This window comes from Anolis sagrei, chromosome 4, assembly GCF_037176765.1.
Source record: "Anolis sagrei isolate rAnoSag1 chromosome 4, rAnoSag1.mat, whole genome shotgun sequence".
Classification (NCBI taxonomy): Eukaryota; Metazoa; Chordata; class Lepidosauria; order Squamata; family Dactyloidae; genus Anolis; species Anolis sagrei.
In genome coordinates, this window is record NC_090024.1 from 245,444,955 (window position 1) to 245,463,805 (window position 18,851).

An 18,851-nucleotide genomic window follows, 5' to 3' on the forward strand; every position below is an offset into this window, starting at 1 on the left:
AGATTCCATCTGAACATGAGGAAGAACTTCCTGACTGTGAGAGCCGTTCAGCAGTGGAACTCTCTGCCCCGGAGTGTGGTGGAGGCTCCTTCTTTGGAAGCTTTTAAACAGCTTTTTAATGACTTAGATGAAGGGCTAGAAGGCAGGATCATCAAGTTTGCAGACGACACCAAATTGGGAGAGAGAGCCAAGACTCCAGAGGACAGGAGGACAGATTAGAGAGATGGGCCAAAACTAACAAAATGAAGTTCAACAGTGACAAATGCAAGATACTCCACTTTGGCAGAAAAAATGAAATGCAAAGATACAGAATGGGGGACAATGCCTGGCTCGAGAGCACTACGTGTGAAAAAGATCTTGGAGTCCTCGTGGACAACAAGTTAAACATGAGCCAACAATGTGATGTGGCGGCAAAAAAAGCCAATGGGATTTTGGCCTGCATCAATAGGAGCATAGTGTCTAGATCTAAGGAAGTAATGCTACCCCTCTATTCTGCTTTGGTTAGACCACATCTGGAATATTGTGTCCAATTCTGGGCACCACAGTTCAAGAGAGATATTGACAAGCTGGAATGTGTCCAGAGGAGGGCGACTAAAATGATCAAGGGTCTGGAGAACAAGCCCTATGAGGAGCGGCTTAGGGAACTGGGCATGTTTAGCCTGAAGAAGAGAAGGCTGAGAGGAGATATGATAGCCATGTATAAATATGTGAGAGGAAGCCACAGGGAGGAGGAGGGAGCAAGCTTGTTTTCTGCTTCCTTGGAGACTAGGACGCGGAACAATGGCTTCAAACTACAAGAGAGGAGATTCCATCTGAACATTAGGAAGAACTTCCTGACTGTGAGAGCCGTTCAGCAGTGGAACTCTCTGCCCCGGAGTGTGGTGGAGGCTCCTTCTTTGGAAGCTTTTAAGCAGAGGCTGGATGGCCATTTGTCAGGGGTGATTTGAATGCAATATTCCTGCTTCTTGGCAGAATGTGGTTGGACTGGATGGCCCATGAGGTGTCTCCCAACTCTTTGATTCTATGATTCTATGAATCTCTGCTTGAAAACTGCAGAGATGTCTTTTCTGCAGTCTTCAAGCCATTGGCTGACAAGGCATCTGTGAGGAAGGTTTGAATTTTGTCTTCCTTCCTGGCAGAAGTGAATGACCCTTGGGGACCTCACCAATTCAACGAGGCTAGAGAAACGGGTATCATCCTTGGCCCAGGCCGGCCTCATTGGCATCGTGCACCCGTGTGTTGTGGAGAGCAGCTTCCCTATAATAATCCCTTCATTCCTCCTCTTGTTTTCATGTCACATCGGCTCCTTGGAAACCCCAAAATTAATGTGTATCTACTGAAAATCCCATTTATTAGTAGCCGCATGCTGTGTTTGCTGAGCGGAACCGGCCCTTCTAATGCCTCCTTCTGCAGACCTCCTGCCACGGAGCCGGTGGCGGTGGAAAAGCTCCGCTCCCCCTTCCTTTGCTCTTGGTGGGGAGAGAGAAAAGAAAGGGGGGTCCTTTCTTTTTGGCATCTCCAAATGTCTTCCTCTCTTTTGCAGAAAAGAGTGGAAGGGAAGAAGGTCGGATTTTGGCCCTACTCAATTTCTCAGGCTTTTGGAAGAAAAGGTTCGTCATTGATCAGTGCTATTTTAAGGTATTTTATATATATAAGGAACAGGAAGAATATTGAAAGAGGAGGGAAGGAAGGAATGGGGAGCTGCAAATGAGGAGACCTCCAAAAAGAGAACCTCGTAGAATCAAAGAGTTGGAAGAGACCTCGTGGGCCATCCAGTCCAACCCCATTCTGCCAAGAAGCAGGGCGATCGCATTCAAAACATCCCTGACAGATGGCCATCCAGCCTCTCCTTAAAAGCCTCCAAAGAAGGAGTCTCCACCACACTCCGAGGCAGAGAGTTCCACTGCTGAATGGTTCTCTCTCCCAGTTATTATTATTTTTATTTAAAACTTTTATATCCCGATCTTCTCCTCCATAGAGGGCCTCAGACCGGCTTACAGCAAGGATTCAATGCTACTAATCATAGAATCATAGAATCAAAGAGTTGGAAGAGACCTCCTGGGCCATCATCCAGTCCAACCCCATTCTGCCAAGAAGCAGGAATATTGCATTCAAATCACCCCTGACAGATGGCCATCCAGCCTCTGTTTAAAAGCTTCCAAAGGAGCCTCCACCACACTCCGGGGCAGAGAGTTCCACTGCTGAACGGCTCTCACAGTCAGAAAGTTCTTCCTCATGTTCAGATGGAATCTCCTCTCTTGTAGTTTGAAGCCATTCTTCCCTTGTGTCCTAGTCTCCAGGGAAGCAGAAAACAAGCTTGCTCCCTCCCCCCAAATACTTCCTCTCACATATTTATACATGGCCCTAACTATGTCTCCTCTCAGCCTTCTCTTCTCGAGACCAAACATGCCCAGCTCTTGAAGCTGCTCCTCATAGGGCTTGTTCTCCAGACCCTGGATCCTTTAGTCGCCCTCTTCTGGACACATTCCAGCTTAGAGTCAACATCTCCCTTCAATTGTGGTGTCCAGAATTGGACACAGTAGTCCAGATGTGGTCTGACCAAGGCAAAATAGAGCTTATTTACATACTTAGGGGATCCCTCGTTGGACGAGTAAGATGGTCTTCCATTATGGGTTTCCTTGTGGGTTCGTAGGTGGCTGTGGAGCCCTATTCTTGACCTGCATCTTCTCCCACAGTGAGGGCATCGGTTTCCAGGTGGAAGGCGGTCCCGGTCGGGGTTGGCTTGACGCACTTTCCTCCTGGCATGTTTCTCTCTTTTGCCCTCCACTCGTGCCTCCTCGAATTCTGTAGCACTGCTGGTCACAGCTGACCTCCAGCTGAAGCGCTCAAGGGCCAGGCTTCCCACTTCTCAGTGTCTATGCCAGAGATTTTAAGGTTGGCTTTGAGGCCACCTTTAAATCTCTTTTCCTGCCCACCAACATTCCGTTTTCCTTTCTTGAGTTCGGAGTAGAGCAGCTGCTTTGGGAGACGGTGGTCAGGCATCCGGACAACGTGGCTGAGTTGATGGCGGAGGAGCATCGCTTCAATGCTGGTGGTCTTTGCTTCTTCCAGCACGCTGACGTTTGTCCGCTTGTCTTCCCAAGAGATTTGCAGGATTTTCCGGAGGCAGCGCTGATGGAATCGTTCCAGGAGTTGCATGTGACGCCTGTAGACAGTCCACGTTTCGCAGGCATAGAGCAGGGTTGGGAGGACAATAGCTTTGTAGACAAGCACCTTGGTCTCCCTATGGATGTCTCGGTCCTCAAACACTCTCTGCTTCATTTGGGAAAATGCTGCACTCGCAGAGCTCAGCATGGGGAGCATGACTTCCCTGGATCTAGGACAGTGGTTCTCAACCTGTGGGTCCCCAGGTGTTTTGGCCTACAACTCCCAGAAATCCCAGCCAGTTAGGGTTTCTGGGAGTTGAAGGCCAAAACATCTGGGGACCCACAGGTTGAGAACTACTGGTCTACATGTATTGTTTTTTGCTTATTGCTTTTTGTTTTATTGATGTGTTGTCCGGCTTGGCCTCATGTAAGCCGCTCCGAGTCCCTTGGGGAGATGGTGGCAGGGTATAAATAAAGTATTATTATTATTATTGTTATTATTATTATTATTATTATTATTATTATTATTATTATTATTATCCCATAAACAGAAACTGGCCAGCTGGTGCCTTCCTGCCTGGCAGAATGGGTTGGGCCGGATGGCCTTTGGGGACTCTCCCAGCTCTAGGCTTCCATGACACCTTGGTGCTCCTGGGAGCGGGAAGGGCAGGGTCTACTTCCAAGCCTTCCTTCTCTGCCAGAAAAAAGGACACACACATCCACACCCACCCTGGTTTTTTCCGAATCGCAGTGGCAACAGATGGGGCGACTGGCTGATCCCCGCTTTGTCCTTCAGAGCGACGACTGTTCAGCGCGCACCACCACGTCCAGAGAGAGAGACGTTGCCTCCTTGTTGTTATTTGCCAGCAGGGCTTCGAGGGTAAACAGCGCTGCCCAAAATAGCCAGGGTGATGGAGGTTTCAGCACAGGATAAAGGGATCATTACTAAAAAAAACCCAAAAAAACCCTGGAATTAAAATGCGTGGTCCCACCCTTCCGGCCCAAGGGCTCCAGGTAATTAGTTCTGCAAGGCTAGCTGACCAGCTTAGCGTTTGCAGAGGAGAAAAAGGACAGGAAGATCCAGGAGGCCGGAGGAGGGAGCGGGAAGGGGGGGGGCTGTGTCCGCCGCGCTTTCGGAGGGTTGTAGCGTTGCTTTAATTAGCCTTAAGACAACTCAGCACTCCTATCTGAATAATCCATGTTCCTGGTTATTTATTCAGTTCCCTGCTGCTGTTGCGGAGCATTAGCCAGCCTCCGTCTGCAGGAATAGATCACGCCTTACTGGGTGCTGCTTCTTCCAGCCCTCCAAACACAGCACTGAGCAAAGCCAATTGGGGGGGGGGGGGGGCTCGGTTCCTGGCCTGCTCTGGGTGCTTTTTGGGGGGCAGAGAATAGATTACTGGGGGGAGCGGAGCCAAGACCCGGACGGAAAAGACAAGACATTCAGAAGGATTTAAGAGAAACAGAGGATCCTCTTGCAGGCTCTTGAAAGACTCCCATATTCCAGAAACTGGGAGCCATTGTGATCAATAAAAGATATATGGTGTTGTGACTCAGCTGGAATCACAGAGTGATGGTGTCAATGATTCTGATTGGGATGATGAGATTCAGAGTCAGTTGCAAAGACGAGGAAGACCAGGACCAGGGGGCAGGAATTCAGTGGTTTCCCACAGCAAGGGTTGACGATGGGGAAAGTGAAACTCCTGAGACTGGATGCCAGGTGCCTGATGAAGGAATCAAGGAGGAGAGTTCTCAGCCAGCTAACGAGGGATTTGACTTCGATGGGGCCGGTGAGTTAGATAGGGCTGGTCGCTTGGAACTGAAAGTGCGAAGGAGTGTCAGGATCGCCGGGAAGGCCATAGGAACACCTTCATGTTGGCCCAAGAGTACTAAACAGACTGGGTTGTTGTGGGTTTTTTCGAGCTACATGGCCATGGTCTAGAGGCATTCTCTCCTGACGTTTCGCCTGCATCTATGGCAAGCATCCTCAGAGGTAGTGAGGTCTGTTGGAATAAGGAAAATGGCTTTATATATCTCTGGAAAGACTAGGGTGAGACAAGGAACTCTTGTCTGCTGCAGCACCAAGTGTGAATGTTTCAACTGACCACCTTGATTAGCATTTGATAGCCTGGAAGTGCCTGGAGCAATGTTTTGTTGAGAGGTGATTAGATATCCCTGATAGTTTTCCCTCTGTTGTTGTGCTGTTTTAATTTTAGAGTTTTTTAATACTGGTAGCCAGATTTTGTTCATTACCATGGTCTCTTCCTTTCTGTTGAAATTGTCCACCTGCTTCTTGTGGATTTCAATGGCTTCTCTGTGTAGCCTGACATGGTGGTTGTGAGAGTGGTCCAGCATTTCTGTGTTCTCCAATAATATGCTGTGTCCAGGTTGGTTCATCAGGTGCTCTGCTATGGCTGACTTCTCTGGTTGAAGGAGTCTGCAGTGCTTTTCATGTTCCTTGATGCGTGTTTGGGCAACACTGCGTTTGGTGGTCCATACGTAGACTTGTCCACAGCTGCATGATACACGGTAGACTCCTGCAGAGGTGAGAGGATCCCTCTTGTCCTTTGCTGAACGTAGTATTTGTTGGATTTTCTTGGTGGGTCAGTAGATAGTTTGTATGTTGTGTTTCCTCATCCGCTTCCCTCTGCGGTCAGTGGTTCCCTTGATGTCTGGCAAGAACACTTTTCCTCTGGGTGGATCTCTGTCTTGACTCTCGTGGCTTCTTCTCGGTTGTCTTGCAGCTCTTCTGATGTCTGAGGTGGTGTCTCCATTGGCCTGGAGAGCCCAGTTGAGGCGGTTCAGTTCATCTTGGAGGAGAAGGTGGGCGTCGCAGATTCTTTTTGCACGGTCTGCCAAGGCTTTGATGGTGCTTCTTTTTTGACTTGGGTGATGGTTGGAGTTTTTATGTAGATATCTATCTGTGTGTGTGGGTTTTCTGTAGACGGTGTGACCCAATTGTTGATCTGGTTTGCAGATGACTAGGACATCTAGAAAAGGCAGTCTTCCTTCATTTTCTTTTTCCATGGTGAATTGGATTTTTGGGTGGATTGCAATTATTATTTTTCTCTATTTATTATTGTTTATATTACATTTATTATTTTTCTCTATTTATTATTATTATTATTACATATATTATTTCACTCTCTTCATTATTGAATGGGAATGATAGGTGAGCACCTTTACATGGAAGAAGGTGAGAATCGTGGTTTAATCGGAGTTGGACAGTCTTATCTTAAATTACAGTTTTATATAAATATCCAAAAGCATTTAACCTACTGAAGCCTCAATTAATGTAATGTTATTGGTATCTATTTTTATTTTGCATTTCCCACCCTCGGCTTATACTCGAGTCAATACATTTTCCCAATTTATTGTGGTGAAATTAGATGCCTCGGCTTATATTCGGGATGGCTTATACTCGAGTATATACGGTAATGATTTGAATGAAATTGTGTGAAAGGAACATGGTTGGGGCCCATGGAGACTAGAGATCCCATCCTAAGATTGAAGCCTGGAAAACTACAAAAGGAGAATTCATAAACTGTGATTAAAAGCTAACGAGAAATGCTGGTATTGATGGTCAGAGACAATGATTAACTCTTGGTGGAAAACAACATGTTTACATTACCAGAGACAATGGTAAGTTAAAGAAGTGTTTACAATGATTTCTTACTTAAGGAGGATAACCAACATCAGTTAAGAAGAGAAGCCAACATATTTCAGGAATAACATTGAACCACTGCACTTCAAGTGGAGCCAAAACTGCACTGATTCTGGAGTGTAAATACACTCTTATGGGAAATAATTCCACCATCTGAAAGCAGCCACTGAGAAGTCCCTGTCTCCCTTTTCCTCAGCAAAATATACTGATTGTTGGGGATCTGGGGATCGACACGTGCAGTGAGGTTGACATACACAGGTGCGCAGCCCTCTTACCTGAGCATGAGGTTCATCAGCTGGAGCCCCTCCCCTTTGAGGAAGCGCTCCCGGTTGGAGCTCAGCATCAGCGAGGAGCACAGCGAGTCAAAGAGGTTCTCCATCATCTCCTGCTCCTCCGCGGTGCTGGGATTGTGGCGCTTGAACACCTGAAAGGAGGAGGAGAAGGAGGAATCAAGAACCGTGACTATCTAACACACCCAGAAAAATCAGAACTTCATGTCCTTAACTCCACGAATTGGCTCAATACGGGCTCAATACGGGCTGAGCATCCCTTATTTGGAAGTCATAAATACTCCAAAATGCAAAAGTGACCACATGGGGGTCTGAGACAGTGACACCTTTGCTTCCAATATACACCATTTGTATTATCAACAACATTATTTAACATATTGTGCATAGAATGACCTTCAAGCTATGTGTAGAAATTATATAGGAATCATGAATGAATTTCCAAGATCCCAAGCTGGGGCTAACAGCAGGAGCTCACCCTGCTCCCTGATTCAAATTGCCGACCTTTCGGTCAGCAAGTTCTGCAGCTCAGCGATTTCACCCGCTGTGCCACCGGGGTCTAAATGTATGTTATGTACATGTATTATTTACGTATATTCAAATATAAGTATTACAAAATCAAAGACACTTCTGTTGCTCAACACTGTCAATAAGGGACAGTCAACAATGTATTTGGGGACAACAATAAGAAGTTATGCAGACTTCAGATTGTTTCAGACTTTGATGCAAGAGAGAGTACAGTACAGTGGTTTGGGTGTGGGCCTAAAGGTGCATCTACACTAAGGAATTGATGCAGAATGACCCTACTTTCATTGCCATGGTTCAGTGCTATGAAATACTAGAAGTTTAGACTTGCACCTTGTGTTTAATCTCCGATTTGTGTATTTTAATATGTATTTTGTGGAAATACGTTTTAATATGTGTATTTTAAAGAATGTTTTAGGTGAATGTGTGTTTTACAATATTGTAAGTCACCTCGAGCCATGAGGAGACGCGGGAAAGAAATAATAATAATAATAATAATAATAATAATAATAATACCCCAATCGAGTGCCGCCTTGTCAACTGCTTCTATGATGTTGAGAGTTGTACTGGCGGTAGTGTAAACTACCAGCAGGTCCAACCAAGCCAGAGTGGTCTCTAATGAGAAGTAGAGCTAAGTGCACCCAAGTGGGCTACCGGAACCAGGACCCACTGCTGAGCAACCAGGATGTGGGCCTGTAGGGCAACCACTGGAAAAGCTGACACGATATTAGAATTTAAAGATCAAACTGCAAAGACTCTGGCACAAGCTGGTAAAGGTGGTCCCAGTGGTAATCGGCACACTGGTTGCAGTGCCTAAAGACCTTGGCCTGCACTTAAACACAATCAGCACTGCCAAGATTACCATCTGCCAGCTGCAGAAGGCCACCTTACTGGGATCTGCACACATTATTTGCCGACACTTGGGAAGTGTCCAACATGTGATCCAATACAACAGGCAGCAGAGTGATCTTGTCTGCTGTGGACAACAACAACAACAACAACAACAACAACAACAACAACAACAACAACAACAACAACAACAACAACAACACTGTTCTGATGCATGCTGGGCCTGTAAAGAATTTCCTTTGGAACAGGACATGCAACCTTTGCCCAGTGGGAAGCCAGGGGGCCCAAGAAGAAGTTCTCAGAGGTTTTCCACCACAAATGACCTTTAGATTGCTTGTGAAGAATAACAAAGTCTTTTATTAATGAACAATCAAACAGAAACTTCTCTTGTCTTCAGTAAAGCTAAACAAATGCTTCCAGGCTTTATGCAACTGGTGACTTCCTAATCTTGCCCACAAAGGACAGACAACTGTCTTCAATAACTTCTTCTTTACTTTAAATGGGAAATCCCCTTTTTAACTTCTCCCAGGCTGACTGTAATCTAACCTTTACTGATGTGGGCTCTGCTACCAGGTCGAACTGCGTCTCGAAGCACCGAGTGGACCTACCAGTAAAGGTTTAGATATTCTCCAGCTGGAGTTCTTTGGTCTTTAGAGCTGCTTTCCTGGAACTCTTTGGAGACTGTTAAGACTGTTTCCCCCCGGAAAGTCTTAAGGGTTGAAGCTTTTGTACAGGGGAAGCTTGCACACCTCCTGTACATTAGCTTTCCTTGCTGAGACTAACTAAAAAAAGGGCTCCCTTCCCTTCCCAATTGCCCTGAACAAGGGGCGGGACCAAAACTTAACGATGATGGACAGGTGACTTGCCCTACGACTGCAACCAAAGGAAGCTACCTATCTGCAGAGTCCCTGCAACCTAGGACTGCAAACAAACATTTAATACAAAGCAAATAAAATTGGAGCTCCTGGTACAGCCATACCAGAACAAACAGAACTGCAAAGACTGGCACAAGCCAGTCAAGGGGGTCCCAGTGGTGATCGGCACACTGGTTGCAGTGCCTAAAGACCTTGGCCTGCACTTAAACACAATCAGCGCTGACAAGATTACCATCTGCCAGCTGCAGAAGGCCACCTTACTGGGATCTGCATGCATCATTCGCCGATACATCACACAGTCCTAGACACTTGGGAAGGGTCCGATGTGTGATCCAATTCAACAGCCAGCAGAGTGTCTGCTGTGGACTCATCTTGTTGTGTTTCTAATAATAATAATAATAATAATAATTATTATTATTATTATTATTATTATAATTATAATAATAGTTTGGTGAGGCACCAGCACTCTTCGGCAGAGAAGGATTAAGGCCTTGGAAGACTACAACACCCATAATTTCCTATAATTGAGCCGTGGCCATTGAAGTGGTATCAAACTGTATGAATTCTACAGTGTAGATGCAAACTAGGGCTCCAGAAGACCAGGGTTTCGAATCCCTACTCAGCAACTCATTGACCTTGAGCAACTCATTGACCTTGAGCAAGTCACACACTCTCAGCCTCAGAAGGCACACAACAGCAAGAAAACAACAATATTTATTTATTTATTTGCTATATTTGTATACCGCCCTTCTCAACCCGCAGGTGACTCAAGGTGGTTTACAGAGGCAACAGTTCAATGCCCAACAACACCATAAATACACACATGTATGTATTCGTACTTAATTCATATCCAAATGATCAAGGGACTAAAATGATCAAGGGTCTGGAGAACAAGCCCTATGAGGAGCGGCTTAGGGAACTGGGCATGTTTAGCCTGAAGAAGAGAAGGCTGAGAGGAGATATGATAGCCATGTATAACTATGTGAGAGGAAGCCACAGGGAGGAGGAGGGAGCAAGCTTGTTTTCTGCTTCCTTGGAGACTAGGACGCAATGGAACAATGGCTTCAAACTACAAGAGAGGAGATTCCATCTGAACATTAGGAAGAACTTCCTGACTGTGAGAGCCGTTCAGCAGTGGAACTCTCTGCCCCGGAGTGTGGTGGAGGCTCCTTCTTTGGAAGCTTTTAAGCAGAGGCTGGATGGCCATCTGCCAGGGGTGGTTTGAATGCAATATTCCTGCTTCTTGGCAGAATGGGGTTGGACTGGATGGCCCAGGAGGTCTCTTCCAACTCTTTGATTCTATGATTCTATGATTCAAAGTGAGACAGATTCTTCTCCACCTTGTGGTCTCCTCCCTGCAGCCTTTGAGTCTCAACTTCCCACTCTTTCCCCTCTTGTTTTGCTCTCAGACCCAGAGAAACCCAGGCAGGCGCACGCTTCTATGGCTCCGGGGTTCTCCGGGGCAGCCAAAATGGCAGGGGATTACTCACCGATAACTGCTGAAGCAGCACATCAATTCCATCCAGTTCCCCAAGCAATTCCCGGTTGTCTACAAGAAGGGAGAGAAGGGAGGAAAAATGAAACCGGCTGTCAGGTTTTACAGCCATCTAACACGGATATATCAGCAAACAAAATCAATACAGCTTGACAGAGCGCAAAGGAGGCTGAAAGGACAGGGAGAGGGATGGAGGCCGAAAGAAAGAGAAAGAGGACACGCACTCATGCAAAAAAGCAAAGAGGGCAGGAGTCGTCTCGAACTCGCCCCCTGACCGTCCACACGAAATATCAACGGGAAGAGCAACTTACCGTCTTTATTCTGGAGAAGAATGGCCAGGACCTCGCTGCAGTAGAGCTTGTTGGCATCAAAGGGCATCTTGGCCTGTTGGGAGAAGCAAAAGTGGAGATATAAGATACAGATATGGTGGAATGTGTCCAGAGAAGGGCTGCCAAAAGGGTCAAAGGTGTACAAACTATGAATCCTTCTGAGGAGCAGCTGAGGGAGCTGAGAGAAGTGGACATGAGAGCCAGGTTTAAATATTGGAGGTCCCATTCAGGAGGGAGAAGGCTTGCTTCCTGATGCTCCAGAGACTGGATGCAAACTATAGGGAAGCAGATTCCACCCAGCAGAGTTCAAATATGTGTTGTCCAAGGCTTTCATGGATGGAATCACTGGGCTGTCTTGAGTTTTTGGGCTGTATGGCCATGTTCCAGAAGCAGTACTACTGGAACATGCTACTGGAGAATGCTACTGGAACTAACATAGCCATACAGCATGAGAAACTCACAACAACCCAGAGTTAAAATAGAAGGCTTGTTGTTCATTCATTCAGTCGTTTCCGACTCTTCGTGACTTCATGGACCAGTCCACGCCAGAGCTCCCTGTCGGTCATCACCACCCCCAGCTCCTCCAAGGTCAATCCAGTCACTTCAAGGATACCATCCATCCATCTTGCCCTTGGTCGGCCTCTCGTCCTTTTACCTTCCATTTCCATTTCCTTCCATTTCCCCCAGCATCAAAATAGAAGTCACACTGATCATAGAATCATAGAATCATAGAATCAAAGAGTTGGAAGAGACCTCATGGGCCATCCAGTCCAACCCCCTGCCAAGAAGCAGGAATATTGCATTCAAATCTCCCCTGACAGATGGCCATCCAGCCTCTGCTTAAAAGCTTCCAAAGAAGGAGCCTCCACCACACTCCGGGGCAGAGAGTTCCACTGCTGAACGGCTCTCATATTCAGGAAGTTCTTCCTAATGTTCAGATGGAATCTCCTCTCTTGTAGTTTGAAGCAATTGTTCCGTGTCCTAGTCTCCAAGGAAGCAGAAAACAAGCTTGCTCCCTCCTCCCTGTGGCTTCCTCTCACATATTTATACATGGCTATCATATCTCAGCCTTCTCTTCTTCAGGCTAAACATGCCCAGTTCCCTAAGCCGCTCCTCATAGGGCTTGTTCTCCAGACCCTTGATCATTTTAGTCGCCCTCCTCTGGACACATTCCAGCTTGTCAATATCTCTCTTGAATTGTGGTGCCCAGAATTGGACACAATATTCCAGATGTGGTCTAACCAAAGCAGAATCAAATTTGCAGATAATCCCAAATCAGGAGGGAGAAAGAATACTCCAGAGGACAGGATCCAAAATGACCCTTCATAAGCCACTCTCACACACTGCCATATAAAATACATATTATCAGCTTTGAAGGGGATTATATGGCAGTGTAGACTCATATTGTTGTTGTTATTATTATTTTACTGACACAAAAGCACAGTATGTCACAGCAAACGAGATCTCTATGCTGGATTTCGTATCACAGAATCACAAGTCGAACCCTTCCCAAGCATCTAGGATTGTGGGATGTATTTTCGAATGATGCGCGCAGATCCCAGTCAGGTGGCCTTTTGCAGTTGACAAATTGTGATTTTTGTCAATATTTATTGTTTCCAAATGCTGGCTGAGATCTTATTATTATTTTACTGATACAAAAACACAGCATGTCACAGCATATGAGATATATATGCTGGAGTTCATATCACAAAATCATAAGTCAAACACTCCCCAAGCATCTAGGACAGATAACTCTGCTGGCTTTTGTATTTGATCACATGTCAGACACTTCCCAAGTGTCTAGGACTGTATGAGGAGGGCGACTAAAATGATCAAGGGTCTGGAGAACAAGCCCTATGAGGAGCGGCTTAGGGAACTGGGCATGTTTAGCCTGAAGAAGAGAAGGCTGAGAGGAGATATGATAGCCATGTATAAATACGTGAGAGGAAGCCACAGGGAGGAGGGAGCAAGCTTGTTTTCTGCTTCCTTGGAGACTAGGACGCAATGGAGCAATGGCTTCAAACTACAAGAGAGGAGATTCCATCTGAACATGAGGAAGAACTTCCTGACTGTGAGAGCCGTTCAGCAGTGGAACTCTCTGCCCCGGAGTGTGGTGGAGGCTCCTTCTTTGGAAGCTTTTAAGCAGAGGCTGGATGGCCATTTGTCAGGGGTGATTTGAATGCAATATTCCTGCTTCTTGGCAGAATGGGGTTGGACTGGATGGCCCATGAGGTCTCTTCCAACTCTTTGATTCTATGATTCTATGATGTATCGGCAAATAATGCATGCAGATCCAAGTAGGGTGGCCTTTTGCAGCTGATAGATGGCAATTTTGTCAGTGCCAATTGTTTTTAAGTGCAGGCCAAGATCTAGGCACCACACCCAGTGTGCCAATTGCCACTGGGACCACCTTTACTGGCTTATTATTATTATATTTATTTATACCTCACTTTATCTCCCCTAATTCGGATTCATTTGGGCCCCTTCCACACAGCTGTATGAAATCCAGTTTATCTGCTTTGAACTGGATAATATGGAAGTGTAGACTCATATAATCCAGTTCAAAGCAGATAATGTGGGTTAGCTGATATCTGAATTATATAGCAATATAGAAGGGGCCATAGAAGGGGGCTTAGCTTAGAGAGCTGACTGGTCAAACTAACCAAGACCCCTTCTACACTGCCATATAATCCAGATGATCAGATAATCTGGATTATATGAGTCTACACTGTCATATAATCCAGTTCAAAACAAGTAATCTGCATTTTCTATGGCAGTGTAGAAGGGGCCTTAGTAGACCAGAAGATGAACATGAGCCCACATGTGATGCCACAGATAAAATAGCCAGTGAGTTTCTAGGCAACATCACTAGGAGTAGAATGTCCAGATCGAGGGAAGTGATCATCCCGCTCTTTTCTTCTGCTTTGGTCAGACCTCACCTGTAATAATCACCCTGTGTCCAGTTCTGGGCAAAGCAACTCATGAGGAATATGGACCAAATGGAAGGTGAGTAGGGAAGGGCGCCATGAGTCCATGTTTAAACATCTGAAAAGGTGTCATATTGAGAAAGGGGGAATCTTGTTTCCTATGCATCCCTATGTGGTGGAATGGGTTGGACTGGATGTCCTTAGGGTCTCTTCCAAATCTAGGATCCTATGAAAGCAGTTGAGGCAGAACTCCTCCATCCCTAGCATTGCTGTTGGGCCAAATTTCCAGCAAGAGTTGCAACGACTATTTCCAAGGACTAGCACTCACCCTCTATATGAGTTTTGTATGGATCTGTATAAGGACCAAGTAACAACAGTAAGAACTGACCATGGAACAACAGACTGGTTCAAGATTGGGAAAGGTGTACGGCCGGGTTGTATGCTCTCCCCCGACCTATTCAACTTGTATGCAGAACACATCATGCGAGGATGTGCGGGGCTTGACGAATGCAAGGCTGGGGTGAAAATTGCTGGAAGAAACATTAACAGCCTTAGATATGCAGATGACACCACCCTGATGGCCGAAAGTGAGGAGGAGCTGAGGAGCCTTCTAATCAAGGTGAAAGAAGAAAGCGCAAAAGCTGGGTTGCAGCTAAACATAAAAAACCCCAAGATTATGGCAACAAGAATGATTGACAACTAGGAAATAGAGGGAGAAAACATGAATGCAATGGCAGACTTTGTATTTCTAGGAGCAAAGATTAATGCAGACGCAGACACAGTCAGGAAATCAGAAGACGCTTCCTTCTTGGGAGGAGAGCAATGTCCAATCTCGATAAAATAGTGAAGAGTAGAGACATCAGACTGGCAACCAAGATCCATTGCCTAGTCAAAGCCATGGTATTCCCTGTAGGGGCAGTAGGCTTTTAGGGATTGTGGGAGTTGAAGTCCAATGCACCTGGAGGGCCCAAGTTTGCCCATGCCTGAGTGAGATAGGCATGTCTTGTGTTTGCAAAGCCCAGGCGAGTGCTGCTTCTTTGCAGAGGAGGGTGATTGGCAGCCTTGTCCTGGGAGAGAGTCAGCACTTTTCTGAACGACGGAGAAAGGTATTTAAAGACCTGCGGGAGGCCGGGTCAGGGGTCTGGTCCTGAGGGGGAGGACATCTTGCATGCTTCCAGCCACCCTGAACTTGTCTTCATTTGTAAGCTGTCTCCAGCCCTAGAGAAGGGCAAAAGGCCCGGAACAAACACCGAAGAGTAAGCCATGATTTCAGCAGCAGTGAAATGCAGACCCAACGAACGGCAGCTGCGACAAAAGACATCCTTGGTGATGCATCCCTTTTCACAAATATGCTGCACTCACTACTTCCCTTACCTGTGCCATTTGCTAGGTTCTCCATGCTATTACATGTATTTATTTATTGTGACAGTGCAACCAGTCGATTATATTACATTTCTAACAGAACAAAGCAACAAAAAAAAAAGCAGACAAAATACAGAATTGTGAGTTTGGTAGTTGATTAAATGTCCTTTGAGGAGTATCTGGCCACTTGGAGTGCTTCCGGTGTTGCTGCAAGAAGGTCCTCCATTGTGCATGTGGCAGGGCTCAGGGTGCATTGCAGCAGGTGGTCAGTGGTTTGCTCTTCTCCACACTCGCATGTGGAGGATTCCACTTTGTAGCCGCATTTCTTAAGATTGGCTCTGCATCTCGTGGTGCCACAGCACAGTCTGTTCAGCACCTTCCAAGTCGCCCAGTCGTCTGTGTGCCCAGAAGGGAGTCTCTCATTTGGTATCAGCCATTGGTTGAGGTTCTGGGTTTGAGCTTGCCAATTTTGGACTCTTGCTTGCTGAGGTGTTCCAACAAGTGTCTCTGTAGATCTTAGAAAATTATTTCTAGTTTTAAGACATTGACATGCTGGCTGATACCCAAACAAAGGATGAGCTGGAGATGTCTCTGCCTTGGTCCTTTCACTATTGGCTGCTACTTCCCGGCGGATGTCAGGTGGTGCAATACTGGCTAAACAGTGTAGTTTCTCCAGTGGTGTAGGGCGCAGACATCCCGTGATAATGCGGCATGTCTCATTAAGAGCCAAATCTACTGGTTTAGTGTGGTGAGATGTGTTCCACACTGGGCATGCGTACTCAGCAGCAGAGTAGCACAGCGCAAGGGCAGATGTCTTCACTGTGTCTGGTTGTGATCCCCAGGTTGTGCCAGTCAGCTTTCGTATGATATTGTTTCTAGCGCCCACTTTTTGCTTGATTTTCAGGCAGTGCTTCTTGTAGGTCAGAGCACGGTCCAGAGTGACTCCCAGGGATTTGGGTGCGCTGCAATGCAATCCTTAGAGCTCGGGATGCTTGTTTGTTCTGAAGATGAAAAGCACATGTCTGTGTTTTAGATGTCGCTGTTATGATTTTATTGATGCTAACATTTTTTATATTGTATTTGCATTTTTGTGGCATTGAATTTTGCGTTGTAAACTGCATTGAGTCACTGGAAGGCCGAGAGGGGCAGTATACAAATATAGAAAATAAATAAATTGATAAAGTAGAAGGTTTCCAGAGGAGGACCACCAAAATGGTCAAAGGTCTGGAAACCACAAATCTTTGTGAGGGAGCTGGAGAGGTTTAGCTTGCAGAAGAAAAGGCTGAGAGGAGAGAGGAAAGTCATGTTTAAACATTTGAAGGGTGGTCACATTGAGAAGGGGCCAAGCTTGTTTTCCGCTGCCCTGATGGAATCTCCTCTCTTGTAGTTTGAAGCCATTGTTCCTTTGCGTCCTAGTCTCCAGGGAAGCAGAAAGGAAGCTTGCTTCCTCCTCCCTGTGGCTTCCTCTCACATATTTATACATGGCTATCATGTCTCCTCTCAGCCTTCTCTTCTTCAGGCTAAACATGCCCAGCTCCTTAAGCCGCTCCTCATAGGGCTTGTTCTCCAGACCCTTGATCATTTTAGTCGCCCTCCTCTGGACACATTCCAGCTTGTCAATATCTCTCTTGAATTGTGGTGCCCAGAATTGGACACAATATTCCACGTAAAGTGATCTAACCAAAGCGGAATAGAGCATGGGGAGCATGACTTCCCTAGATCTAGACACTAGGCTCCTACTGATGCAGGCCAAAATCCGATTGGCTTTTTTTGCCGCCACATCACATGTGTTCAATAGAGGAATGGGAGTCTAGTGGACTCTTCTTCTCTGGATGTTTTTAAGCAGAGCCTGGATGGCCATCTGTTGGGAGTGCTTGGATTGTGCCTTGCAGCCTCGCAGAACAGAGCTGGACTGGATGGCCTTTGGGTGTCCGTTCCAATTCTAGGATTCTAGAATTCCAAGAGGAGCTCAGACTGTGGGCAATAATATCTGGGAGAGGGATGGATGTGCATCGCAACTCAGATTCCATGTTCTGTCCTTTCCTTTTGGACAAACGGCTGGCTGAACTACTAACGAGCAAGTCCTTGGTTTGATGCTTAGCAGGACCAGAATGCCGCTTTCCTTGATGTGTTCCTGTAAAGAATATGCCATCAGTTGCAAAAATCCGCAGATGTTTCTCAGTGACCCTCGCGTGCTAGTTAGCAGAAACAGCCTGTGATGTCTCATTGCGGCTAACACCGTAGCCGTGATTTCCGCGCAAAGAAAAGAAAAGCCATTTGTCTAATTTCATTCTAGGCAGGTTTCCCTGGAGTGCAGAAGTGTTCTCGGCGCCGTAATTTCTCCTGCCAATTCAAAGACTTAGAAACTTGGGCAAGACGCAAGTGGCAGAGCCGTTTCCCCGTTTCAAGCCACCGACGGCACCTGCGCCATTCCTGGCGCTTTGGGCACCGTTTCCCACCTTCCATTCCAGGATTCTCCTGGGTTTGATAAGACACAGATGGGGAGGGTGGGCACGTTTCCCTTTGATCCCCAAATAGAGGAGGATCGCAATGGAACCGACTAGTCTTTTGGGCTGTCATTTGCCGACTCAACTGCCTTAACAGATGCTCTTCTCCTGGAACTGGCAGCTCAGGGATCCCTTTCAGATGCTTCCTCCCTCCCTCCCTCCAAGGCATATGAGGCATGTTTCCAAACATGCTTCTTCAGAGTCTGGTGGAGCCTCCTTCTCAAGAGGTTTTAAGCAAAGGCTGGATAGCCATCTGTCAGGAAGACTTTGTCTATTCCAGCTTGGAAGTAGGACTAGGTGGCCTCTTCAACTCGGCTCCTCAGGATAAAGATCTGATCTCAAGATCTGCTCTCAAGTTTCATCCTGGAAGTTCCAGCTTGGTAGAAAGAAGTAGGACTAGATGGTCTCTTCAACTCTGCTCCTCAGGATAAAGATCTGATCTCAAGATCTGCTCTCAAGTTTCATCCTGGAAGTTCCAGCTTGGTAGAAAGAAGTAGGACTAGATGGTCTCTTCAACTCTGCTCCTCAGGATAAAGATCTGATCTCAAAATCTTCTCTCAAGTTTCATCCTGGAAGTTCCAGCTTGGTAGAAAGAAGTAGGACTAGATGGTCTCTTCAATTCTGCTCCTCAGGATAAAGATCTGATCTCAAGATCTGCTCTCAAGTTTCATCCTGGAAGTTCCAGCTTGGTAGAAAGAAGTAGGACTAGATGGTCTCTTCAACTCTGCTCCTCAGGATAAAGATCTGATCTCAAGATCTGCTCTCAAGTTTCATCCTGGAAGTTCCAGCTTGGTAGAAAGAAGTAGGACTAGATGGTCTCTTCAACTCTGCTCCTCAGGATAAAGATCTGACCTCAAGATCTGCTCTCAAGTTTCATCCTGGAAGTTCCAGCTTGGTAGAAAGAAGTAGGACTAGATGGTCTCT

General features: G+C 46.3%; 1 protein-coding gene across 1 annotated transcript in view; it reads right to left on the reverse strand.

Moving 5' to 3' along the window:
• The window catches only part of CTNNBL1 (catenin beta like 1), a 209,361-nt gene that overhangs the window by 80,309 nt on the left and 110,201 nt on the right, over positions 1–18,851 (reverse strand). Inside the window, exons 8-10 of the mRNA XM_067468297.1 lie at positions 11,114–11,186; positions 10,798–10,856; positions 7,047–7,195 (exon numbers count right to left, since the gene is read on the reverse strand). Coding sequence (XP_067324398.1) covers positions 7,047–7,195; positions 10,798–10,856; positions 11,114–11,186 — 281 coding nt within the window. The remainder of the gene's footprint in view (positions 1–7,046; positions 7,196–10,797; positions 10,857–11,113; positions 11,187–18,851) is intronic.